Consider the following 26,627-nt stretch of genomic DNA (forward strand, 5'->3'; position numbering starts at 1 on the left):
CTGTACCACCAGTACCTGAGACAGGAAACAGCCTTTTTCTTGTTATGTTGGCATTTCACATTGTTAGATACACCCATGAAGGTGATTTGGTGTCAGAAGAGTCCTTCTCATTTTCAAGGTTTTTGATTTCTACTACAGAAGTACCTTCATTTGCTTTTCTCTTGATTAATTCAGCACTCAAAGTGTTGATCTCAGAGTGAGTTTTATTGTCCAACATCTGAAAATATTGATCTTACAAGAACTTTACTCTGTATAATGCTATGTGGGAAACTATTATTCTAGGTTTTAATTAGAGGTAAAGAAAAACCCATGTCAGCTGGGGAGAAGCTCCAAGACTTTGTAAGCTTTATTATTATTTATGTCACAGAAGTGGGCACCACAAAAAAAGAAAGAAAAAAAGAAAAGACCAAACAAAATCTTCATCTGTTTCTTAACTCCTGGTACTTGTTCATCTTTGTCCAATCCAAAAACCTCAACTTGAAATGCAATAAATGATTCAACATCAAATGAGCTAAATTCTCAGCCTGAATGGAGATTATTCTTTTGAGACTAAAGCTCAAAGTTGTAAACTTTTTAAACTCCCTGTGTGGTTAGAATGAAGCTTTTCTTTTTGGGTTTGAAAAGAACTTCAAAACCACTTCCAATTGAAACGTCTTACCAGGCTCAAGAGAAGCTCTGTTGTGATGGCACATGGTGTTGTAAGCTAATGAATTATTTAACTGGCAGCTTTGATTTGTTATTGGATTTTATTAGCTATATGATTATTGCTCTATTATTTTGAGAACTATCCTAAATAAAATATTACCTGTTAAACAAACTATTTGGACTGAAAGGCTGCAGCATCACTGGTTATGTTGTTCCAGATAACTTGGAGCCCGGCACGCACAGCGCTGTTGTCGTGCCATCTGTTTTGCATGAGGTATTATCCAGCACAGCATTTCCTCATCCCAACTTTTATAAGCACCAAATGTGCTATGGTAAAGGCCATGCAAGGGGAGGCAAGGAAGTCTCTGCTTGCCTAATGAGATCTTTGGAACTAATGGGTCTAGGGAAGAATGAAATTAGTCACACTGGGTAATCGTGGCTACACAATTCAGAGATGACGACAGCATCTGAACAACAATAAAAGCTTATTTCTTCATTTCTTAGGGTGGTAAAACTGCTGTGCCCCAGGACACTGCTGCTGGATGTCCTCTTGAGCAGCCAGTTCCCACAGCCAGGCTCAGTGTGACCCCACTGGGGATGCCTGAGATCCATCCTAACGTGCTCACTGCTCAGGTGTGGGTCCAAGGGCATCCCTCGCAGTGCCTTCATGTGTCATTTCAGGAGCAAGGCCTTAATCAATAGATAAAAATACTCAAAACTGAAAGGCAACAAAGCCAACTCTGCCAAAGCTCTGTCTCACCCCCACACCTCGATGCTCTGCCATACTGGGCACATAAGAGCAAACTGAGGGGCTTCTGTAGGGCTGGAAGAAGTGACGTTATCTATTGTATCATAGTGACATATGAAATAAGTGGTTTTGCTGTGAGCGCTCAAAAGGAGAAGCCCTGGCCTGGCATTTTGGTTTTGTGGAAGTTTTTCCCCCATGATATGATCACCAGTGCTACAAACAGTCCCAAGGAAAGCCATGTTCAGCTCATTGGTGTCTCAAAGGCTGTCCTGCTGCCAGTGTGTGAGGGACAGGGACAGCAAAGTGGCACAGAAATCTCCTTTCTCAAAAATAACTGCCAAAAAGACAGGTATTTTTCTATGCACTATCTGACAAGGGAGTGAAGGGAGTACACAATCAGAGCAAGAAAAAGATGCCTTCAAAATAGAGGGAAACAACAATCCATGCTAAAGACTTAATATCACCTTAAGGTCTCCCGTGAGCCTTCCCATCTCAACGAGCAGCAGGTGCAAGTGTTCTGTTCCCGGGGCAGCAGAAAGGTGGCACCTGTGTGGAGCCAGGTCTGGGTCCTATATAACCCTCCCTGGGCAGAGAAGGGGTAAGCTTGTGGTTCTAGTGAGGAGATGGAATTGTTTGTGGAGCAGCAGTGCTGGAGCACCCCAAGGATGTGGTGAGTGGGGTGTGGAGAGGGATGGGAAGTGGGTCCTTTCCCTGCTGCTCTCTCATTTGGTTCTCTTCCCTGCAGGTTGCTGCTCCTGTTTGGCTTTTTGCTGCCCTTAGCCCCCTGTGCTGATGGCCTGGGAGATCAGGATCTCTTGGGTAATGTGCCCCCTCTGGGCTGGCAGTGGTGTGGAGGTGGGCTTGGGGCTTGCTTGGAGCTGCTTCCCCTCTGCCTTGGCATGGAAGGGAGCTCTGAAGCAGGGCTGGCTGGGGACTTGCAGGTTGGTAATGGAGTTCATGGTGGTCTCTTCTCTGCAGAGAATGTGACCTGTCATAGGGATGGGATGGAAGTTGAGTTTTCCAGAGAGCTTGGCAACTACTCCTGGCATGTGTTTGTTGTTGGTATGTATTGCTACTGCCCTGGCCCTGCCTGCTGTAGCCTGGAAATAGGTGCCTGCCTGCAGGGCTAATCTTTCATGTCCTCCCTAGATGTGAGTGGTGAGGAGATCATGGCCTGTGACCACACTGTGGATTATGAGAGGCTGATGCTCAGTGTCCTGTTTGAGAACTGCACCAGCCTGGAGGTAAAGGGGTCTTCCTTCTGGGAAGCTGCTGTAATGGAGCATAGGGATTTCTTTTTTTTTTTTTCTTTTCTGGACAGGACTGGGTTTAAAAGGGTTTCTAATTCTAGCTTTCTTCAAGAGTGAAAATACATATACTTCTGATAACTAAAACACAGAAGAACACTTCATGTCAGAAGTTGGACAAAAACTATCTGAATTCTTGTTTTCTCAATGGTAGATTAAACCCCTCAGAGCCTGCCATAAATGCTTTGTTCTCCTGTAAAGGCCTTGAGCTACTTCACAGATTTTCTTGTAGGGTTATGGACCAGGTTCAAGTGTTTTAGAGCACCGCTCTATTTAAATATATGCATATTGACAGAGCAACTAGGAACACATGCTAATCAAAACATTTGAGGTAGAGTAGTAAGTGGGAGGTCAAACCCAGAAGCTTTACTGGCATCTATTGCTTTAGGCATTTGAAATACCAGAAGACTCTTGGTTTTGGCACTCATTAGCTTAGTTTTTTGAACAGCTGACTCTGACTCTGCAACCTGCTAGTTCTTGAAGCTTTCTTCTGACTCCTGCAGTTTTCTCAGATATCTTGTGTTCAACATATATTTTTTCCTACTGTATTTTGCCTGTAGCATGGTCAGCACAAGTTAATGTTGAAGCTGATGGTGAATGACACAACGGGAGAAGAGATGAATGTAACCTACAGCACTCACTGTGACAGTGTTGGTGCAGATGAAGTCATTACTCCTGTCTTTGCTGGTGCAACAAACTGTACAAAAGACTTCATGGCCGTAAGTAGAGGAACGGGGAGTGCTGCAGATCCCGCTTTGAGGCTCGCAAGGCGGCCTGGCTGCCTCCTGGAATGGTGTGTCTGGGATCTGCAGAAAGCTGGGGAAAGCTCCAGTCGGCTCTGGGGAGGTCTCTTGGCTGCATGTTCCTGTTGGCATGGCTGCTGGCTCTTTGGAGAGCCAGTTTGCAAGAGGTCACTAATGATGCACACAGTCTGGCTCCTGCCCCGTTGCAGGGGGAACTGGGATGCTGATGTTGGCTGTTTGCTTTGGGAAGCTCGAGATTTTCCTTCATGATTACAGTCCTGCAGCCTTCTGTTTGTTTCTGTGGTCTAACCCTGGTGCTGTGTTTCAGGTTACTTTCCCAGGACTCATTTCAAGCTTTGGTGAGGAGCGTATGGTATGTGCCTTCTGCTGGCAAAGGGAGCAGGGGGGAGTATCTGGGATTTTTGACCTAAACTGAGCCTGATGTCTCCAAGCTGGAGTAGTTATCTCTGGTGTAATTGCACCTTGTTGGGAAGTCTCATTCCATGCTGTCAGTAAAGGGTGCTTGAATGTAAAACCTGTGAGGTGGCAGCACTGCAAGGGGGGAAAGTCTAATGCCTTGCTGCTTCTGTGCCTTCCCTCCTAAGCAAGGACCTCTTGCTTTGCAGGTTCCAGCAACTCCATTGTCTTGGACCCTGTCAGTTGATGATGGAACCACAATACATCAGCTAAGCCTTGGGCAAGCAGTGCAGCAAGGCTACAACTTTCTAGTTGATGGCCACAACCTGATCTTTCAGGTGGCCTTTACTGCCACTGGAGTGGTGTCCTACAGGGTAGGTGAAGGGAGAATTGGCACTGCAGAGTTAGTGCTGCTGGGCACCTCCCTCCTGTAAACCTGTGGAGAGCATTTTCAGGCAGAGCTGATGTAAAGCTGTTTGACTCTGCACAGCTGTCACTGAACTGCCCAGCATGATGAAATGGGGGAGCACAGTGTTGCACCTCAGACAGCAGCACAGCTATAGCCTGTCCTGGCATCATCTGACTGGCAGTCTCATGAGCAGCTTTTTTTAGAAAGGTTGAGATAGGAGGAAACTGCTGTTGCAAACATGACCAGCAGCAGCAGTCTGATGTAGTACATAACCCTATGGGGTTGGTCTTGTGATGGACTGCAAGCTGAGCACTAACAGAGCTCCATCTTCTTTGTCAGCACAATGATAAGGTGCTCTACGCTGTGGCACTCAAGCTCGTGGATGGCTCTCCTGAACGCAGGCTGACTGTGGAGGCAAGAATGCTTTGTGCACCAGGTAACCCACAGGAAGAGTCAGAACCTGACCTGCTTTTGCCCCAAGGAAACTGGTGTTAAATTTAACCAAAGATGTTGTTGCAGGTCCAGCAATCTGCAATGCCACACACATGACTGTTGTCATCCCAGCCTTCCCAGGGACCCTTATGGCTGTGGATGTAGAAGATAAGACCATCCCCATGGATCAGCTTCAGGAAAATGGAATCACTCTGGACATGCAAAGAGGGGTCAGGCTGCATATTAGCAGGGCAGTTCTCAAGTCCAGGGTGAGTTCTGATCCTTGGGTCACAGGTATTGGTGTGATCCCAGCTTGGTGTTTTGAGAACCAGAGCACAGCAGCTTTGACTTTGGCTAAGCATCTGTCAAGGCAGTCATGTGCCCTCGACACTGCCTGAGGGAAGGTGTGATTTAACTGACTCTGTAATAGATGGGCATCACCAAAGATAAAGTGGGTTTGGCAAAAATAGGAGGTGAAAATATTCCTCTTGGAGGGGGTAGGTACTCTGCATGCCTGGGACATGCAAACAAACTGAGGGTGAAGAACACAGTGGCCTCAGGGGGGCTAAACAGCTCTAACACATGTATGTGTAGTGCTGCTCCAGGAGAGTAACTCTTGTCCTTCAGCTACACGGGGAGAGCTGCTCAGGACTTCAGTCCTACATGTCCTCTTTGAAACTGGCTTTTCACTTCCATGGGGAGACCGTGGCAATGGTGATGCACCCTGAGTGCCCCTGTGACCAGCGCACGCGGATGGGTGAGTGACTTCTGCGGTGACCTCAGCCCCTGTGCTGCCTGGTGGTGATTCTTCAGCACAGCCTTGTTCTTACACTGGCCTGTGATGGACCAGTTTGTCTCACCAACAGCTCTTGGCAGACTGAGCTGTCACTGGCTGGCATAACAACTTACCTGAACCTCTGTTACAGCTGCTGTATGCACCCAGGATGGGCACATGGATTTTGAAATCCTTGCTGACAGTACCACACCACTGCTGGATTTGGAGACCCTTAGGCTCAGAGATCCTGCGTGCCGGCCAGCCTTCAAGTCGCCTCTGAATGACAGGGTTTGGTTTCATGTCCCGCTGAATGGGTGTGGGACCAGGTATTGGGTAAGTCTGTAGCTGGGATTGGTGGGGGTGGGCTGCATGCCTTTGGAATACCCTCACTAATGCTGCTCCTTATCCACAGTTTGATGGGGAGAAGATTGTTTATGAGAATGAGGTGAGGGCATTACAAGCAGATGTTCCACTGGGCAGGATCTCAAGGGACAGTGAACTCAGGTGTGTCTGGAACCTCTTTAGGATATCCAGGACTAAGTATTACCCATATATTCATGTAAGACTTACCTGCTCCTTCCCTGTTACAGGCTAACAGTCCTGTGCTCCTTCAGCAGTGGTGATGCCTCCCTCACTATAAAAGTAGACAACCGTCCTCCTCTGCCTTCTGCAGTGAACCGAGGTCCCCTCTCTTTAGTTCTCCTGAGCTACCCAGGTAAAGCTGACTCTGGGCTCAGTGGCTGGGAAGTAAGTGGAGCTTGTGGAGGGGAGGATGTATGAGTGAATTGTTCTGGTACGTGACCTTCCAGTGTTCTGATGTTTCCTTTCCTCCCAGCCATGCTACTTGAAGCAGCTGCCTCAAATTTGGCTCTGGGACAGACTGGGGCTGCTCAATCAGCTGCTATTGAAGAGCTTGAGACCAGAGCTGTTTACAGGACCCACTTTGCACACCAGCTTATCTAACAGGGCTTTGGTTCTTGCAGAGGACTCGTACAGGCAGCCGTACCGTGAGGATCAGTATCCCATAGTGAGGTACCTACGGCAGCCCATCTTCCTGGAAGTTCAGGTCCTGAACCGCAATGATCCCAATGTCCACCTGGTGCTGGATGACTGTTGGGCAACAGCTTCACAAGATCCAAGCTCACTTCCCCAGTGGAATATTGTTGTTGATGGGTGAGTGCCCTGCCAGAGGAACAGAGGTGGCCTTGAGGGGGCCTTCCAAGTAGTGCCCTGGTATGCTGGAATTTGTGGGAAGATGATGGTAGCACCTCTGTCTTGCTGCTTAAAAAAAATCAAACCCAACAACCCAAACTTTCTTTACCCTCCTGTTCTGACCTGATTCTTACTTGTTGGCAGGTGTGAGTATGACCTGGACAACTACAGGACCGTGTTCCATCCTGTGGGGCACGGGGTCAGCTATGCCAACTATCGCCAAAGGCTGGAAGTGAAGACTTTTGCCTTTGTCTCTGGTGACAAAGCCCTCCCTGGCCTGGTAGGTGACATTATCCTCCTACTTGGGAGCAGTAATAGGAGCAGTTATTGTCTCAAAATACAGTAATAATGGACCTCTCCCTCTGTCCTAGGTGTACTTCCACTGCAGTGCTCTGCTCTGTGACCGTTTCCACCCAGACTCCCCACTGTGCATGGCAAGGTGCCCAAGGCCATCTAGAAGCAAGCGAGGTAATGCCTGAGTAGCATTTTAGGTTGCAGTGATCCAAGACAGCCCACTGCACTGTGGGCTTCAACTCTGCTGTGTTGGTTGCAGAGAGCGGGAGGCCAGAGGTGAACTCTACAGTGGCGAGCCTGGGGGGTCCTGTCCTCCTCGTGCCAGAAGGATGGTCCACAACCCGAGGTACTGAGCCAGTGTGGTGCTGCTGGGTGTTGTGTGGGTCTAATGGAGAGCTGTCTCCAAAAACTACCTCTCCCCTTGCTTTGTAGGAAGCACTCTCTTGAGCAAGGAGGCCTGGGCTGGCTTTGCAATGGCTGCTGTTGGTACTCTCTCTCTGGTGGCCACAATGCTGCTGTTTTTGGCTCTTCTTAAATGTCTAAAGAGAAGAGCACACATGGTAAATGTGGTACATTAATGTTTATTTCCAAATAAACTTGGAGTAGTCACTCTGTCAATTATGTCTGTCATGTATTCCCTCTCCTACATCTATTTATGAAATTCAATACTTCTGGTCCCCTGAGTATCTCCTTATTGTAGATTTAGCTTTAGCAATGACTATAACACTTAATTTCCTGAGTGTCTTTGTTCTTGGATTGCCCACTGCTGTGTTAAATTCCTGTTGGACTCTGCAGTCAGTTTGCTTTTTGAAGTGCTTATCAAATGCTTTTATTCACAACTGTGATTTCATTCAAATGGGTTTTTAAAAATCCATGTTGTTCCAATATCTGCAGTCTGTGTAGCTCTTCCAGGTGTTGAGCTATGTGCTGCAACTGGAAACTAGAACTTGGCTTTATTGAAATTTGGTTAGCAACACACCCAACAATTGTATTAAAATATTATTGTAACAAAAAAAACCAAAACAATAATCCCCAACAAAAGCCTTTCTCCTTACTATGGGAACTGGAGAACTATGAAAGGTCTTTAAAGGAGATCTACAGTGGAAATACTCTATCAAACCTAAGAGTTTGACTTTTTGATATGTTCCTTTCTAAAAGAATGTCTTCCAAATCTGAAGGGAATTACCATGTGAACTAACTAACACCCGGCTGTGTGCAGAACAGGACTTAAATAATTTTAGCCTGCAGGCAGGGAAAATGGAGAGTTCTGATGCTGCCTCTGCATTAATACACATTCTCTGAAGACTGGTTGTGCCACACCAACTTCATTAGCTTACATTTGACCTGTGGCTTTCTTATGTTCTACTTGGTTACAGCAACTGCTTTCTGCTCCTCTAGGACTTGATCATTGGGACAGGTCTGTTAGAGCACTAAGTTAACATTGTTTATCACCTACTCTTCCCATTGCCACCAGTATTGCGATTTCTTTAGTGTATTCATTTGTAAGGTGTAGTTTAATTTGCTTTGGTTTAATGCCAAAATTTTCAGGGGAAATTTTGTTTCTGTGGCCATAGGCAAAGAATATGACTTGTCTTAGCAGTTACTCCCCTTCAGCAGGGTAAGGAATACATTGAGTGTTTTGTTAAAAGTTTAGTGTATGTTTTTAAAATGTCACTGTAAATGTTTGTTGTATCTTTCAGTATAGACAAGGACAGCACTATCTGTAGATGTAACACTGCTCACCTGAGGTGAGGCAGTCTCAGCATGCTGTTTTTTAGTTTGTATTCTGTACACGTTGCTTTGCATGGTCAAGGAAATAAGGCATAAAATACAGTTGCATGTGACAGAATGAAAAGGGATGAAAGGGCTTTGCACTAGGAGTGTAACAGCCTTGGGTTAAATACTGTCTAGCAACTCTGTGAGCAGGGGCAGTGATCATCACAAGTTCAATTCCATGTTCTTTGCATGTTCAGGGCAAGTCGTTACACAAACCTTGCCAATTGTCAAACATGCTATGCATAAATAGCACAGGGCTGGGGGCTTGCCTGTCATAGCCCTCACCTCACTGAGGCACTATTGATGAGCTGTTCCTCAGGCAACAGATTTCAGGGGATACTTTCTAAATATTAATGTGTATCTCATGCAAAAAGAGCATGGAGTACTGAGAACATCATCAGTGGAAGACTTTATGCTGGTGTTTAATTAAAATTATACTGTCAGATAAATACAGTGAAATCATGGATCTCATATGGGAGCTACTTATTTTCAAGTAATTTACCGTCTGTTAGATAGAGGTTAGGGTTGAAGTGGTTACTTAGGCTACTGTCCAGCAAACCTCCTATTATACTTAAGTCCTGTTGACTTAGCACTTGGCTGGAATATGAAGTATTTCTGCAAATGCCAGAAAAGTGGTGCTTGATGAAGAGGGATTATGTACTTGACAGCATGTTCTACTTACCTGTATGGGCTTTTAGCTCTTCTGACCTAAGTAGACCTAATATTCTTAATATCCCCTCTCTCCATCCTTCTTGTTCTGAAGTGTGGGAGAAGATCAGTGTGTCTTCAGGCAGAGGTTTTCTTGTTTCTCATTGCTGGAGTTTACTAAACAATGTTACAGTGACTGTTGTGTAAACACTCCAGGAAAGAAATGCTACTTTAACATTCCACTGTGTTAAAATATTTCTCACATAGCTTGCTTATGCGAATCTGGAGACTTGCACTATGAGAGTATTTAAAAGACCTCATGTCTCCTCACTAAGGGAGGAGGTGAGAGCTTTACTTTCGTTCTTTGACTTCTATATTTTGTACTATTTTTATTGCCCGGGCAAGTGAGACAAAGGTTGCACACAGTGACAGCCATCCAGGTCAAAGGGAGGGTTGTTCTCGCCTGGCTTCTGTCCCTGACTCATACTGTCTGCCTGGGGGAAGATTGTCAGATGTGGCACATGAGAGGAGATCTGTCTTGGGGAGGTTTAAATATAATTCTCCCAGGGTGGCTTAGCTGTGCTCTATTTGTGGACATTGCAGGGGCAGTTTGAATGAAGACTCATTTAACTTTTTTAAATCAAGAAACACCCAGGCTTTTACTCCTTACTCTGTAAATAACTTACAGTAAAGCCCAGCCACCCAGTCCTTCCCTCTTTTGTGTGTGCTGCTGCCTCTCAGTCCCTTGCTGAAGTGTGTTATCTGGAAAGTTTAAGCTCCCCTCACAAGTCCAAAGGATTCTTTTCCTGTACTCAGGTCTGTCCCTCTCTCCTGACACAGGTGAGGGCAAAGTGGAATGATAGTGTGCAGCAAGAGGAGGCAGAGCAATTAGTCACCTGTTGCAGGTGTAGGCAGCATTGGCTCTTTGCAGCCTGAGCTCAAACAGCTGCTTCAGGAACTGTAGCACAGTTGGCAGCTCCAAATTCCCTTAGACTTCAGGTGTTTGGGGTCCCCGATGTAGGATTAGGGCTACATGAGTAGTTGTCCATTAAGGCATGTTTATGCATAAAGTAAGGGGCAGTGAGCTGGATCCTTAGAGACCTGGTTGGAAATGGTGCCACTGGGATGTAAAAGTTTCCTGCCAGTTCCTTGCTGGGCTGGTGCTGTTTCTGCAGGAAGCTAAGAGAGCAACTGAGAAAAAGGGGACTTGGCAGCATCTCCCCTGCCTCTCCTGCTGAGGGCTTCTTAGCTCTACTGCAGTGCTTAATAATTTAAAGAAAAAAACAACCTATGCCCTCATTTAAGGGATGGCCTTACTGTCTGCAGTAAAAACACCTACTCTGTGCTGACCTAGTTTTTTCCTTAGCATATCCCCATGGAAAACCATACTAATGCAGAGAAGGCACAGCACAGAAAGCAGCTCTTCTTAAAAGGGCACAATGAGAAGCCTTGAAATGACAGACTGATAAATAAGCAAAGGTCAGGGCAGCAGGAGTGAAACTGCTCCGTGTTTTACCTGCTGGTAACTGAGAATTCACAGGTTTAGCTCCTGATAAGTGCTGACGACACAGGGAATTACATGATGAAAAATAAATCTAAAATGCAGAAGGAAATGGTTCATGGGGGGTCAGACTCTGAGTAGGAATAAATTAACTTGCTTTAGTGCCTGCTGAACTTAAGTAATGCCTGTTCCCTTCAGCAGAAGATGAGGGTATAAAAGGATGGCTGGCTAGATGGCTTTGTAATATTTGTTTGCTGAATTAATGTGCCATTAAAACAAAGGGCTCCTGGAAATCTAAAGATTATTTTACTGCTGAAGTGTGCAGCCAGCTTACCTTAATGGCTGAAAATATTTGCTCCAAGTTGGAGCCAAATAGCATGTTGGTTCATGAAAAACTAAGTAAAACACTAATTTAGATCTTAGACTTCTGCATTTTTTTACAGGAATGAGAGAGGGAGTAATCTGCAGTTGGTGACTCAGCAAGGCTGGTCAGCTACAATACTCTAATCAAGGTGAAATGTAGCCTACCTGAGAAGCAGATGGGGAAAAGTTTGTTGTAGAATATATAGAATAATAAGACAACCTGGTTAAACAAACAGCACTTTATTAAACTAATATAGTTAGTTTCATAATGCTTAAAAATATAATAGCTTTTGCAAAAACAACAGAAAAAGTTTAAATAACAAACAAGGAGTTACAACTGAGAAGCAAACAAGGCAGTTTAAATACTTAAACAAAGAGAAAAAAATGCACCATTTAAGCAGGCCATTGCTTTAATGAGGCAATGAGAACAAGGAAAATATCCCTTTGGAATAATGCAACATCTAAAGGTATATAAAAGCTTAGAGCATGACTTAATAGATGGCAAACCCCAATTTTCCCTGTATAATAAATATAAAGCATGGTATGCTCATACTACTTTAACAAAGGCTGTTAAGGCTTACAAGTATTTTTTTTTTCCCACGTTCAAAATGCATCTCTGGTGTTCTGAGCTTTGGTACTTCTGTTTCAAAATGACCAACTGCTGCATACAAATTTCAAGAGAGTATGTCCAGAACTCCAGTAACTAATAAGAAATCAAACCCTACTCCTTCTTTCACCTAATTACCACTGACTTAACAGGACCAGTGACTATCACATCCCTTCACCAAACTCTGTGGAGCGTTCCATCATGCACATACACTTACTGTTGCAATACACTGCTGCTAAAGGGTTATTCTTAGCATCCATTTTACCATGACTATGGAAGATGTACATTGATTCTTGTCAGTTCCCAGAAGGGGCACACAAAGGCTGAATGCTCAACAAGTAAACAGTTACATAATGAAGGTCAGAACTGGATAGTTAAGTGCTTATGGAGGAAGTGGGGAGAAACCCACTTACTCACTCTTTCCATTATTGGCAGAGACATCCAAGCCAGGCTTCTTCTGTGGCAAACTTCCATTAACATCTTGCTTCCTTAGCTGACCCCTGTATAGGTAAGAAAAGAATGGGTTTACAGTCTGTTCTTCCTTGGAATTGTTGTATTTTAACTTTTTGCTCAAGAAGGTTGAGAAAAGCAACATGGAAATCTGTCTGAGACTCCTGGAACATCTGCTGCTAGAGCTTCTCTCAAAAGGCACAGGAATGTAATAATAGCAGGTATTATCTGTTTTAACATCAGAGCTGTAAGTCAATATGACAGGCTGGGTTGTGCACTGGTTATACTATGAGAAATAGAAATCTTCTGGAACTGGTGGGCAATGTTATGGACCTGGCAGCAGGTGCTACAGAGCCCTGGAACACATATGAGCCCCCTGGGCCTTTCACCACGGTTTTGTCACCCTGCTCCACAGGGAGCTTTGTGCTGAAGGAGCAAACTGAGAAGGTCTAAGAGAGAGCACTTGTAACTGTATTTCTTGCTCTTCCCTTTGCTTAAGTGATTATCATGATTCCTTCCCTGGCAGGTATCTCCAGGTGCCAGAGGTGGCACTCCAGCACAACCTGCTGGTGACCCCTGCTCCCAGCCAGGTGCTCACAGCAGTGTGGCTGAGGCCATGCTGACTGCAATGGAATTCTGAGCCCAAAGTCCTGGGAAACATGACTGCCTGTGTGCAGTATCCTGTTATTTCTGCTTTGATCATGCTGTCCCTTTTAAGTGCCACCCTGCCTATAATTTTGGTCCATTACTCTACAAATGCAGGTAAGCAGAGAAAGCTGGGTTATCATGCAGGAAGAACTGCAAAAAGTTCATCCTCTATACAAAATTCAATTTGGCCATGTTTTAATCTCATTTAAAGAAACAAACTCTAGTGAGACAAAGCTATATTTTATTGAATGGGTTGTGTTAAAGACCATTTACATTTCCTCCTTCCCAAGAAGGAAGAAGAGCACATATTAATTCTTACTGAAATACATCTTGATGATTACATATCTGTATACTGCATGTTAAGCCATAAGGGTAGCCCAAGATTCAAAGCATTCAAGAGCTATTGTTAAACTAAGCAACTCCCTTAAAATAAAAGCATGCACTAGTAGAGCTGCAGAGTCTGAAATCCAAGCACGGATCAAGACATCCATACTCACCTGGAAGAACACCAGTAGTTGACCAGAGTTGAAAGTGCGATGTAAGAAACGCTCAGTACTCCAGAAACTCCCAAGGAAAGTGCCCCCAGGCCACACAGCACACATAGGAGGGCTATGCCACCTATGGCTATCACAACACCTAATAAAACAAAAGCAGTTTGTTACTTAAACAAGTTTATGTACAAGTGAATTAGAAGAGAGCTGATGTTCTACCACAACCCCAATTTCAAACCATTTGGGAAAACAATCTTCCTCAATCATCTGGCTGGCCTCTATAAAAGCTATCCAGGGTTAAGATAATTGGTTTAGATGTATCGTGGTGGCTGAGATTAGAAAGGAAAATAGGATTTCCCCTGTATAGACTATAGTTAATCAGATTACTACTCTTATATTAATAGTTTTACAACTGCTGAGACCTGAGGACTACACATAGAAATCCTCAGTTGCTCAGACTCAGAATTCCAGAAGGGAGAAGAAAAGAAGGAAAAGATAACATGCCTTAAAAGGAAATAGGTAAGTACACGCAGACAGTACCTTCCATGACTATCACACCAATGCAGGCCATCACAGCTGTTGTAACAACAAAAATCAGGAAAAATGCAACGGGGATTGCAGACACTGCAATAAACATCATCAGTGACAAGGCAACAAAAGGATGGTCATCTAAATATTGGCCAACACGAGAATTCATAAAGGCAACAACCTGTGGAGGAAAGAAAAACATTTCAGATTTTCTCTCTTGCCATAGGTAACTTTCACAGATCACTGCTTTTGTAGTGAACTACGGAGAGCATCCTTTTGTAAGTCTGCAGCTTGAACAGAGGGCAGCTGTTGTCTCTTTTAAAAGCACGGGAACTTGCTGCAAATTTAGATAACTTCATAGCATATAAATAATATATACATAATAATAACCCTAGTAAGAACAGACATTGTTTCTCTTGGACTTCCCAGTTCTATTCTTACATACATTAAAAAACCGAACAAAACCAACAACAACAACAAAAAAACCAAACAAAACAAACAAAAACAACAAAAAAACCAAACCAAAACAACAACAACAACAAACCCAAACAAAACAAACAAAAACCAACAACAAAAAACCCCAAGCAATCTGAAAACAAGTAAAAAACCAAATCACAGTTTAGCTGCAGATTTCAGTGAGGTCTCTGCAACAATTATTTTGATCTAGAAAACTGTATCTGTTAGGAAAAAAACCCCTGTAACATCTAAAAATAATGATTTTTCTTTTATCCGTGGCTTAGTAATATCTGCAACCTGCTCATACAGTGCAGACATGTCTGTATCACAGAGTTTTAAAAAACTTAATTGTAATGTTACCAGTTAAAAAAAAAATCCTTTTCACGGAAGCAGTAATATCTATCTACTGCAATATAACTGAAGTAGGTTTCCATACCTTAAGGAAACACATACTGTAGTTTCAGTTCTTTTTATAGCAGCACAACCACTTCACTCAAATGCCACTCTACCCTTTCCAACAGTTATGCCAGTAAAATACCAAAAACCAGAGCAGGCTTTCCTTTTTCTTGATTGCTGAAGGCGTGGGAGGACAGGCCTTTTCACAGGCCCCACAGTTCTTACTTTAAAATAGGGAGTGCATTTAAATAAATAGGGGTATGACATCCCAATAGTTATTAAAGGAGTAACTTCATAAATCTATAAAATTATATTCCAGACCCACATTTGCGTTGCTGTGGATGATCTGCACCACGGAGTGCCATTGCTTCTGCAGTTCCTGCATTTCTCTAGGTATGTTACAATCCTCAGCCACGACCTCTTCTTCTGGACTACCAGTTCTCACCCAGCCATCCAATTTTCCTTAAAATTAAGGTACAGTTAGTAACAAGTTCATACACAGGTTTTTTGCAAACCAAATGTTTCTTCTGAACAAAGAGAGAATGTAGATTGCAGATCTTGATGTGATACATAACAGTGTGACACACTGCTTTTACACAAGCACATCTAACGTAGAGGGCTTGTCCCTGCAAGCTCTTCTGGAACTCCAGAAGCCAAATATTAAGATACAGGTTCCTCTCACCTTCTTCCTTTATACCATTAACCCTGCGTTTAACTGTGAGGTGTAGCAGCAACTGTAGTAACAATCTGCACGGACAATTTGTTGCTACTGCTGCTGGAAGCCGGTAACACGCTAATGAGACTGATTTTCTTGTGCTCAGAATTGAAAACGCGCCCTGTACAGCTTCAAAGCTCTGCGTATTAAGGCAAAACGCCACAGTTTAAAGGAAACCTCAGCTGAGCGACCCCCTTCCCCCGCGACCATTCCATCCGTTGTTGCAGGGGGAGGTTAAGAGACGCGTTTTCCTGTTTGCAAACCCTCGCAGCCACCGGGCCGGTGTCAGGGCCGTGCCCTGCCGTGTTTTTACGGGTGTTTCCACGCCCCGCGGCTGAGCCCCGGCCGCCGGCAGCGCCGGGCAGGAGCCGCCCGCGGGGCGCGCCCGAGCCCCGGGCGTTACCCCCGCACGGCCCGCGGCCTGCACCGGGAGCCCAGCTCAGCACGCGTTAATTAATCACCCCTGTTAATCACCGCTGCAGCCGCGCCGCCAGCGCCCAGCGGGTCCCCCGCGGAGGTGAGGGGGCTCCCGCAGCCCCGTGACCGCTGTGCCTCCCGCGGCGGCCGGGCCATAGGGGCAGCGCCGGCGGGCGGAGCGGGGCTGCCCCGCTGCCCGGGGCCGGCCCGTGCCTCTCACCTGCGGCTCTGCCCGCCGGGCCGCGGCCCCGCTCGCTGCCGGGCCTGCCGGGGCCCAGCGAAGCGCCACCGCCCTCCTGCCGCTGTCTCCTCCCCGCGGGGGCCGGGCAGGGCTGAGCGAGGGGCGGACGGGGCTGAGCCCCGCTGGGCAGCGGGGGCTGCGAGCGGCGCCCCTGGGGTGCCCTTGCGCGTGGCTCTTCCTGCCCTTCACCCCGGCCCTACCTCAGCCGCTCAGGTCCGGGCACCCTCAGCCGTGTCCAGGGGGACTGTGTTGTTTTAGGACGTGCAGCCCCGGGTTTTTTTTGGAATTGAGGGTGGGAAGCGAGGATGTGTGCGGTATCCGTGCCGCTGTGTGGGCGTGCAGAGGCACGTTCGGCCCCGGGGGGCAGGGTGTGCGGCTCCCAGTGCCGGGAATGGCTCTGTGACTGTAATCCAAGGATCGCTCAGTGTGTGTCTGTAATCCCACCGTCCCCAGGCTGGGGGGCTGCTGATGTCCCAGCGGGAGGCAGCCGAGGCATCCTGGAGCGCATTGTGGCTGTTCGGTCACGCCCTGGACAGGCAGCTGTGAAACACATCACCTGGCACAACCACCTTCCCCCGTCCTGGTTACTTGTTCCCACAGGTTTCCACCCTGTCCCGAGGCCTCCACGCGTGTTTTGGTGGCCACGTGGCAAACCTGTTTGGGGAGGTGCACCACGTAAGGAGTAATTGCTTTAAAAACTCACCCGGGTTTTCAGCAAAAACAGGGCATCCTCCAGTGCCTCAGCATTTTGGATGGGACTGTTCACCTCAGCAGTGATGCTCGGTGAGGTGTGTTGTGTGATGGTTCGGCCTGGCTGCTTTCCAGAACCATCAGGATGGTGTTAACATGCAAGCACGAGGCTTCAATGAATTCCCAGCTTTTGCTATGTGGAATTTTTCATGCTGTAAATTACAACAAGTAAAACATTCATGTTTCTCATGACTGCTTTAATAATTCTTTTTGATTGCTGCCACCTGAGAGTATTGAGAAATGAATGTTAATGGTTTCGTAATTATTTTTTTAAAGGCAACAAAATAAATAGCTTGTTTAATTTGGAGCATTTTATGAAGTCTGGGGGTTTTAACCTATCAGACTGTCAGAGCTCTTGTGTTTTTCTGAGATGTTGATTTCAATGATTTCTGCAGGTACAAGGATTTGTGTAGACAGTGGAAGTAAGATTTGTATATTAACACAAATTTGAACCACGGGGTCTAAAAGCCCAGCACAAGATACCTGCAAGAAGAGGATGGTGAGGGCAAGTTTGTTTTGCTTGCACTATTAAAGTGTTTATCTCACATATTATTATACCAATACATCATGTATTGATGTTCCTAGTACACTAGTGTATATAGTAGTATATTTGAATTTGTTGATTTTGTGTCCTTTTTTTAAAAGTGAGCATAGGGTCAAAGTAATTGGCAGAATTATAGTGTGACATAATCCAGTGGATTATGTGGAACCATGAAGTTTAATGGTTCCATGAGTTGAAAGCATATTGAAGATTTTAAATTTCTGGCTGTTTTCAAACATGCCATAGCTGCGGTTTGGAAGATAGTCTTGTACATCTTAGTAAATTATTTTCCTGCTATTCATAATTATGTCTTCTGCTAAAAATTCATATATAATCTCTTTCTATACAAAATAACTGGTTTTAACGTTTCTCGAGCAGCACAAGTAATTTATTTAACTTAAAAGGGTGATAGAGCAGCTGAGTTGATGTGCACAGAGGAACAGTAGTTACTCTAACTGCTGCTTAATTGAGCTTGTCTTCATGCCAGTGTCAGCTCCAATTAGCAGGAAAATACTCATGTTGCAAACCAGCACTGAAATATTTGGAGAGTTAGGCATGCAGTAGGCAAGCAATTACGAGCATCAGCAGTGCTGGTCCTGTACCCCCACACTGCTGGCCTGTGTTTAAAGAGGAGCCTCGTTTTTGGTAGGAGCTTTCACGTCTGGCCAGGCAGGAACAGTATGCTATTTGTAGTCAGTATTACATCAAAATATAAGGAAAACTGTTAATTGTTAACTCGGGGATATCAGCCATTCTCACAGCTTGCAGGAAATTGGGGGGAAAAAAGTAGCGTCCAAAGATGGTGGGAAGGAGTTTAACATGGAAGTGTTGCTTTTGTTGTCAGAATATGGACAAAGCCTCTCTTGAGGGTCAGTGTAAAGAGACTGTGCTAGATTTCGTGTTGGGTGGTAATAATTCCCATTTGGGGAGAAATCTGATGGAGGACTCTTTCAAGACATGGTGATGACTGTGAGTGGGAGGCAAATGCATACAAAGGGACCTAGAGGAATTGGGAGTATCCCACCTGCTGCCTTCACATCTTCAGGGAATTTGATTCTGAATGGTGGAAAAGTGGTGGAGATGTTTGAGTTCAAGATTTTGAATATTTAATTTTTTTTTTCTAATTCTGTCTAAGAAAATTTGGATTTATGTGGCCTTTACTGCTTCAGGAGCTTCCTTGCTCTGTGCAATATTTTCATGCAAAAGTCAGAATATCTCAGGTGTTTTAGGACTACATTTTTAGTAGCTTTCAGAGGTAAAAGGAGCCTGTACAGTTCCTCATTGGTTCCACAACTGAATCTCCCTGACCACAGCTTGGCACAACACTGTGCTGAAAGGGGCTGTTTTCTCTCTGCTGGGGAAGGAGAGGGAGGAGGGAATTCCTGTCTCCAAGCACCAGCAATGCTGTAACTGAGGCAACAAAGCCGAGGAGTGAGAGGCAGAGTGTCAGCTGGGACAGGCAGAGGGACTGGGAACAAGGACACCTTGCAGGTAGTACCTGCTCCTACCCTGCTCCCTCATGCATCCTGTGGATGTGTAAGGCATGCTGGGCATCTCTCTCCTTCTCTTTTCCCATTCCTTTTGATGTGTGCTTATTTCTCATGGCAATTAATGCGTGGCTCTGTCTGCTGTAAACCACAGCTGGGGGCCCAGAGCCCCTGGGATATTAAAAGAGCAGGAAGGAAGCTGGTTTTGGAGAAAGTGGAAAGAGCAGGGTGGGGAAAAAATCCAGCTTGAAAGACATCTGGGAAGAGTTGAAAAAATTAAGGTGAAAAGTGAGCTTGAGAAGAATGGAGAGAAAAAGAGAGCATGGAGGTTTGGAGGGAGGGAAGGTTTACTGTTGCAAACAAGACAGGGAAGAGCTCAGATTCTTCTTCCTGGCAGTTGGGATAGAAGCTGATTGACACCTTATGCTCTGCCTGAAATGAGTCTGTCATTCTTTTCCAGAGCATGTGACAACAAGGGTGTTTATAGTGAGGGGGAGGACGGAAAAACTCTAAGCAAACAAAAGACCAAAGCAAAATAAAGCCAACACAGAACCTGAGGCTCCTGAGGGTAAGTTCTTTCTGCAGTGATTGTGAAAGATCAGTAACTTTTTCAGAACTTCAGATGAAATTGGCCGTTACCGGTGGTTAGTGGTTTGACATTGGAAGTACTCTAATTAGAAGACACTTGTTGAATATTCTTTAGATCTAATCCTTTATAATTTACTTATTAAGGATTCCTTTGCTCAGATATTTAGCTGTTTGAAAGGTTAATTGGCATCTAAGTCAAGAATTGCTTTAGAATGAACAATGGCTTTTTTAATAACTCTTGTACCTTTAAGAATGAATGACTCTCCTAATAAACTTCATAGTTTATTCATTTTTAAGGCACCCTAAGGCCCAATCCTTTGGTCATTAATCAAGAGCAATTCATGCTCTCTTTAATGAAATATGTCTGGCAGTGGTAATGTCTTCATTTCTCTGTGTGTGCGTGTGTGTGCAGGCATGCTGGGGAAAACCAAGGAGGTAAATCAAATCAGTCCTTTCTCGAATTTTGTTTCTAAATGGGCTCTAATTTGATATTGAGGAGGTCACAATTTTGTCTGCTGGAAAATTAGGTTCCAGCAGCCTAGTTTTTCAGTGATATATCAGAAAGCAATAGAAATATGTTACAGTTATGTAAAAATGATGATGTTATTCAAGCATAATTGTATTGGGTAATGATTTTCTCTTTCAGGGTGATACCACATATGTTCAGATACCACATACTTCTCACCTCCTTGTTTTGGTAGTTGTCAGGAATTTGTTCCTCATGAATCTCCTAAACAAATATGACTTAGGAAATTCAGAGCAGAGTATGGGTGAGGTTTTGGCCTATTTGTTGGTGGTTAGAAGTTTTATCAAATGGCTGCAAAGAACATGTTTTGCTGAGGAACCCACTCCACAGAGTGTCTGTTGCTTTAAATTTTAAAAATTTGCAATATGTAATTTACAATAGAAACTGAAAGCAGCTGGTTTTCCATCATTAATCTTTTTTGAAACATTTCAGAAATATCTTTGAGGCTGTTTTTCATTTCTGTCTAGTCACAAAACAATTCTGAGTACAACATGAGTCACGCAAAGGAGTTCCTGGACTTACCTGCCTCTACCTCTGCCTCTGCCTCTGCTTCAGCTGCACCTGCAGACTTGCAGGAGGTATGTGCTCTCTCCCCTTGTGTCAGGGTTTACATTCCATTCCATGTGTAGCAGATTCCCATTCTTTGCCATGTGGTTTAGTGGGCTGGTGGTACTCGGGCAACATTGGACTTGATGACCTTGGAGATCTTTTCCAGCCTTAATGACTCTATGGTTCCAAGAACATTCAAAATTCTATCTTATGTAATTTTTCTCTCTGAGGATATCCTGAAATACACCTCTTGTCCCTTGTGCCTCTGAGCTGCCTCATTAGAATTTAGACAGTAGGACAAGCCAGTCAATAGATCATAGAATCATAGAATCAACTGGGTTGGAAAAGACCTCTGAGATCAAGTCCAACCCTTGATCCAACACTGCTGTGGTTACCAGACCATGGCACTAAGTGACACATTCAGTATCATCTTAAAAACCTCCAGGGTCAGTGAATCCACCACCTCCCTGGGCAGCCCATTTCAATGTGTGATCACTCCCTCTGTAAAAAATTTCTTCCTAATATCCAACCTAATCACGTGAGAAAACATGGAATGAACAGACAGAAGAAATCCTGTACTGATGTGAGAGAAAAATGAAAGCTGAATTTGTTAACTTGCACTATTGTTCAACTATTACAAGGGTTGTGTTAAAAGTAGGCAGGTCACTAACAAAGCTTGAGGAACAGGAATTTTCTCATTTTAAGCAAGTGTAAGGAGAAGATTGGAAAGCAGCAAGATTAAGATGTGGGGGAGTAGAAAGTACCAGATAATATACTAATGTCTTCTCTTATTTATAAAAAATACCTTGATTATGCAAAAAAATTGCAAGAGTACTCCTACTGCTGTGTAAAATTATCCTTATACATGTGAGGAACACGGTGATCAAAAAATAGATCAATGGTCAGACATCTTTGTCAGACCTATGTATTTGCTTTTTGTACTGCTTGGTGTTTAGTCCTGTTCTAGCTCTAAGAAGGCTTTTAAAATTACTGTACTGTGTAAAACTTTTGCTTCCCCCTGTCCCCCAATTTCAGCTTCTCCTTCAGAAGAACGCCTATCCCCCTCTGATGCAGCAGTCCTCGCTGACTTTGGCAGCTCCGTTCAAGGAACAGAATTACTACCGGAGCCTGAGTGACTCCATAGCCAACAACTACACCCTCACTGCCCGGGATTTAAAAATGACAACTGTGTCCAAAGTGAAGTCCTCTTCAATGACAGAGTTATCACAGGCTTCAGGAGGGCAGAGGACACCCTCACCACGTATCCATATTTCAGTGTGTTCATAGGTTTATCCTTGCTTGTTATACGTTTTTATCTCTCATTCTTTATCTGCTAAAGCATCATCCCTGGAAAAATCACTTGTCCCTAATAAAGGCTTATATCACTTCAGGGGCAGCGTAGACAAACTTCCCAGTGTATGCATAACTTTAATAAATGAAAGGCCAGTTTCTGAATAACTAGTTAGGTTCATCCCTCCAGATGTTCATATGTAATTACTTGGAGGGAATCGTTTGCAAAGCAGTAAATGAACAAACAGGTTAGCTTTTATTATTGCTAGAAGTAGATGTTAGTACCAACAGGAAAATAGAAACAAATTCAGTGTGCATCCCTCATACGCTCCTATTCATGAGTCTTGCTACCAAATAAGATGGGGGACAGGCATTAAAATTACACCTGAGAATCAGATCCAAGAAATATTACTTAATACACTGTTTTCATCTGAACCATGTAATTTATGTATTTGTTAGCAAACTGTGCATACACATGTTAATTCTACATTATGAAATATTTTATGCTGTTGATTCAACACAACATGTGCTATAAAGCAAATAAGGTTAAGTTGTAATACTTTTGCTACTTAAGTTTACCAACAACTTACAAGAGTAAGGTGTTTAGGCTTTAAATATATTACCAGCTGAAGATGTCAAATTAACTCCATTACTTAGTTTGAAATTTTTTTCATGTGCAGTACATTTGGTGGAACTATGCATTTTATAGAAGTGCTTTTATACTCAAAACAGAAAGTCCCAGTGCAGAAAATAACATTTGTGCAGGGAGATAAGTAAGCTCTGAAGTCTTAAGCATGAGCTGAATGCTTTCCTGAAGCTACTTTATAGTCCCAGAATCAGCAAGATTATTCAACACATGATTTTAATGTCTTACTAAAGGCTAAGTCAAACTTAAATACTTCTTTGTGACATCGTAGTTCTCTTTTATTTCATTATCTGATTAATTACCTTAGCTCCGTTTTTCACCAGTCTGGAATAATACCTTATTTGAAAGATATATATGCATGTGATTTTCCTTAACTGGTATTTAAAGCTCCGAGGAAAAAGCTCAAACGTGCACAAAGACGATGGAGTTCTGATAGGTACCGTACTGTAACATTATAAAGAGACAGATTATTACAACCAGTCTAGTCTGAGTTGTGATTTAATGTTCCTTTTTACCTGGATACTGTGTTAAACATCCAAGCAGGAAGTGTTAAGTCTCCACAAAAAATGTGTGTGCATCAAGGCTGACTTCTGTGTCGTAAGATTTTGATAAGGTAATCTCATGAAGGTCTTGGGCAACCTAAATAACTGGGTTAGGAGGTTTGGCTCTGATAGAATTGCTTATAAAATGTTGCCTGAGGGATGCTGGGCAGTTGTAAGGTTTACATGATTGTGTTCTTTATGTTAAAGTAGTATACTCTATTAGACAATTTTAATGAGGGTTTTTTAACTGAGTAATTGAAATAATTCCATAGGTCATCCTTGTCCTCAGTGTAGGGCAGGTGGTTTATTTGTTGTTTGTCCATCCGTTACTGCTTCTTTATTCACTGAGCTTGTATTCTTTTTTTTTTTTTCAAAAGCACTTTGTTAAGCACTTTGAATCCCATTTCACTGAGTGCACCTCCTCATGTGCCAGACCTGCATGTCCTAAATTACACAGACAACCAGCCACTGACCCCAGAAGAACAATTTGCTGTCATGGATTTACATGAGAAGGAGATAAGTAAGCGAGAAAAGCCACCTTCAAGCAGTGATATAGAGGTATATATATAATTTCTTTTTAGGATAAAAGTAGCAGCAATAATCATCCTCAGTATATCTGTAAACTGTTTACTAAAATTAGTTGAGAAAAGAAGGCAGTACATGAGGTTTAGAAGATGTAAGTATTCAATAGCACAAACTGCTGTTAAATATTGTCAACTCCTTTCTCATTTGTTTCTAGCTACTCTGATTTTTGTTATAAATTGTTTAATTCACAAGTTGAAGTACTTCCCAAATTCTTAACCCCTCATGTTGTTTGCTAGTAGTTTGCCTTTAGTAATTTAATATGTTGCACTCAGTTCTAGTGGTGTATATACTTACATCAAAACAAGTGAATGTATTGTAAAGGTGTCAGGCATTGGCAGTGCTTTAAAAAGAACCAAGAGTTAGATAGCCAAAATCCATGACATTCAACCACCTTTCAATTACAGAAAAGGTTCAAGTGATAGAAAAGCTAAAAATAAATTGTAGTAATTCATTATCTGTCAGAAAATTCCTACAATAAGCGTAATGTTTTAACCATTTCTTAGCGGTACTGTTACTACATATACAATGGAGTGCAGGAGGACATGGTGGCACCTCAGGAGGAGGAAGTGATGAATGAAATTTTAAGCCACGTTCCAGCTCACTTTCTTACTAACCCAAGCCTGGAGAAATTACTTGCAAGATTAAAAGAAGAGATTAAGACTGACTATTACATCGGCCTCATGAAAGCCATTGGTAAGACTCAAAATCTCTGAGCTGTTCCAAGTGTGTAGACATTTATTGCACTTTCAAAGCAAACCTTCATTCTGATTTTAGCCTGCATGGAGAATTCCTTTGGGGTCAGTAGAGCTACAACAGATATTTGCAAAAAAATAATCTGTGATCATTCTATATAACATTCCAGCTTCTCTCGTTTTCTTTTCCTGAAACAATTTTATAGTCAAATTTTTAATTTGATTTTGATGCTGTATTTTATCCTAAAAACATACAAGTAAGGATATGACCGTGTTAGTTTTAAAGGTGCAGAATTCTACAGCTGCCTGCACTGATAAGGGGTAGTGCTGTCGAATGCAGGTTTTGACCCATCCATGCAATCTCACCATGGTATAAATGATTTGTTGTAGTTGATTATGTCCTGATGGATCCAGCTGAGAGAGAGAGACTGTCTATTCGAAGTACCCCACGCCCTTTTCCCCGGAGAGTTGTGTGTGCACCAGTCCCGTGGCACAGCTCCTATGGAGAAACGAAAACGTGGAATGAAAGGAATCTGTTCGTGGTGAATTCATTGATGCTCACTTTGCAAGAGCTCTGGCTTTCTGAGTAAGATGCTCGTTCACGGAATCTTAATGAAATTGAGGATGTGTTTATTTAATATCTTGATTAGAGAGTGCATCTGCTGACTTCTCTACGTATGCTTAGAGATCCTGGGGGAGCCACTACAAAGAAAGTGGCAAAATATGTCTGTTTTCTAAATAATTCTTTTTTCTGAGCCTGTAAGAATTCCAGTTTCCTGCAATCTCTGAATGCAAGCATGAACACATTTTACATGTCCACAGTGAAGAATGGGTGTATTTGTGCTGTGAAAAGATCATCCCTTTGTTATAAACTGTAATCCCTAAATTAGGAATCAACAGTCAAGTAAATGGTGATTTGGAATTCTCATCCTTATTGCTGAACTTAACAAAATTAACTCATAAAACTGAGTATCTTTCAAATGTCTGTACTTGGAATTTGCTCTGGGAACATTAGAAAATTGAGATCTGTTATCTTATGAAGTTAAAGGGTAGTGTAATTCTGAGAGCTGGATTAGCATTTAAGAAACACTTTCAGGAATTGAAGGTCTTGTGTGTTACAGACTGGGATATGTGCCCTACAGAGGAGTCAGGATAGGCACTCATTGATGTGGAATAGAAGCAGTAGGTGTCATTCTGTATGTTCTTTAATGACTGGATACACTCATAAAACTAGGAGAAGGACAAGAGGATTTAGTGTTAAAACAGCAAGTCCAAATTAAATTTATTAAGCGTTTCATGTTTGTTGATAACAAAAACCCCATGAGAAATGCACTTGTTGGACAGCTAAGCAATGAAATCCTATTTTTAGTATTTATAAGTACATGTGAGACCTTCCTGACTATTCATGGGTGGTTTTTTTTAAAATCTACTCTTTGTTTTATTCCACAGGTACGGCCATCTAAGGTTTGTTCGCACTGCAGAGATGCTCTGTGGGCACCTGCCACTGCTGCCTGATGAATTTGAGGGGATCGTTCGAAGACACTGTGAGGAAGCTCGAGACATCCTTCAGAACAAGTCAGTGCCAACTGTAGTAGCAGTAAATAGAGTGTTTTAGGGTCTGATTTATGTGAAGGACCCCTTTAAAAACAGATCTTAGACTGAGATGACACTATTCTCAACCACAAGGCTGCCAAAACAAAGGGGTAAATAGCAGAGAGGAATAAACATCGGGATGCTGACAGAGCCATTGGAAGTGCAAGAGTGCTTGTACAAGAGCAAATGGCAATAAAGTATGAGTAAATGTAGACTGGAAATCAGAAGGTTTCTAACCTTGAGAGGAGTGGAGTCTAGATCTGTAAAAATGGTGACAGAAAACCTTTATTTTTTAACAATGGAAATCGATCCATTAAAGAGATTATATGAGAAACATGAGAGAAAGTACCTGTATTCTGCCACCTGAGATCTCTTCCAAACTCATTTCCCATTTAATGCTAATAACTGAATATTGTCAGTAGTATTTTGCTTCTTGCAAATACTTTAAACTAATAGTATGGCCCATTTTAACAACAATCCTTACCTTTAAAACTCAGGTTTCCTCTAAGTCCTGGTAGGTACAGTTTTATTTCACATCTAGTTAACAATTCTCTTCTAGCCCTTTGAATCTTACTCATTTTTTGGGTGATTTCTGAGCTCACATTTCATTGCAAGGAGC

At 43.2% G+C, this 26,627-nt stretch overlaps 3 protein-coding genes across 3 annotated transcripts in view; 2 read left to right on the forward strand and 1 right to left on the reverse strand.

The window, feature by feature from the left end:
- Positions 1-2,016: 2,016 nt before the first annotated feature.
- Positions 2,017-7,560, forward strand: ZP2 (zona pellucida glycoprotein 2). The gene is made up of 18 exons (XM_050317321.1): positions 2,017-2,063; positions 2,139-2,212; positions 2,372-2,455; positions 2,543-2,637; positions 3,261-3,419; positions 3,772-3,816; positions 4,070-4,234; positions 4,609-4,705; positions 4,789-4,970; positions 5,329-5,458; positions 5,628-5,809; positions 5,889-5,980; positions 6,067-6,191; positions 6,460-6,649; positions 6,833-6,968; positions 7,060-7,156; positions 7,242-7,328; positions 7,415-7,560. The coding sequence occupies exons 1-18, from the start codon at positions 2,017-2,019 to the stop codon at positions 7,558-7,560; spliced, it is 2,133 nt and encodes a 710-aa protein (XP_050173278.1).
- A 3,934-nt stretch (positions 7,561-11,494) lies between these two features.
- Positions 11,495-16,727, reverse strand: LDAF1 (lipid droplet assembly factor 1). Its single transcript, XM_050317786.1, has 6 exons — positions 16,664-16,727; positions 16,199-16,402; positions 15,172-15,308; positions 14,007-14,175; positions 13,473-13,611; positions 11,495-12,377 (listed from the first exon to the last, which is right to left on the reverse strand). Exons 1-6 carry the CDS (start codon positions 16,725-16,727, stop codon positions 12,287-12,289), a joined length of 804 nt encoding a protein of 267 aa, XP_050173743.1. The 3' UTR covers positions 11,495-12,286.
- Positions 16,728-19,474: 2,747 nt separating this feature from the next.
- DNAH3 (dynein axonemal heavy chain 3) overlaps positions 19,475-26,627 on the forward strand; it is a 51,929-nt gene continuing 44,776 nt past the window's right edge. Inside the window, exons 1-8 of the mRNA XM_050317814.1 lie at positions 19,475-19,565; positions 20,544-20,689; positions 21,696-21,921; positions 22,984-23,032; positions 23,516-23,696; positions 24,227-24,416; positions 24,806-25,001; positions 25,865-25,990. Coding sequence (XP_050173771.1) covers positions 20,603-20,689; positions 21,696-21,921; positions 22,984-23,032; positions 23,516-23,696; positions 24,227-24,416; positions 24,806-25,001; positions 25,865-25,990 — 1,055 coding nt within the window. The 5' untranslated portion in view covers positions 19,475-19,565; positions 20,544-20,602. The remainder of the gene's footprint in view (positions 19,566-20,543; positions 20,690-21,695; positions 21,922-22,983; positions 23,033-23,515; positions 23,697-24,226; positions 24,417-24,805; positions 25,002-25,864; positions 25,991-26,627) is intronic.

This window comes from Myiozetetes cayanensis, unplaced genomic scaffold (genome assembly GCF_022539395.1).
Source record: "Myiozetetes cayanensis isolate MyiCay16 unplaced genomic scaffold, myiCay2020 scf20-37, whole genome shotgun sequence".
Lineage (NCBI taxonomy): Eukaryota > Metazoa > Chordata > Aves > Passeriformes > Tyrannidae > Myiozetetes > Myiozetetes cayanensis.

Coding starts and splice junctions, on each gene's coding strand:
- ZP2 (XM_050317321.1), top strand. CDS start 2,017: ATGGAATTGTTTGTGGAGCAGCAGTGCTGGAGCACCCCAAGGATGTG. Junction 3,817..4,069: donor GCTTTGGTGAGGAGCGTATG/GTATGTGCCTTC, acceptor CTTGCTTTGCAG/GTTCCAGCAACTCCATTGTC. Junction 4,971..5,328: donor GGGCAGTTCTCAAGTCCAGG/GTGAGTTCTGAT, acceptor CTTGTCCTTCAG/CTACACGGGGAGAGCTGCTC.
- LDAF1 (XM_050317786.1), bottom strand. CDS start 16,727: ATGCGCTCCAGGATGCCTCGGCTGCCTCCCGCTGGGACATCAGCAGCC. Junction 15,309..16,198: donor CCCGGCGGGCAGAGCCGCAG/GTGAGAGGCACG, acceptor CTTAATTTTAAG/GAAAATTGGATGGCTGGGTG. Junction 13,612..14,006: donor TGGTGTGATAGTCATGGAAG/GTACTGTCTGCG, acceptor TTGTTTTATTAG/GTGTTGTGATAGCCATAGGT.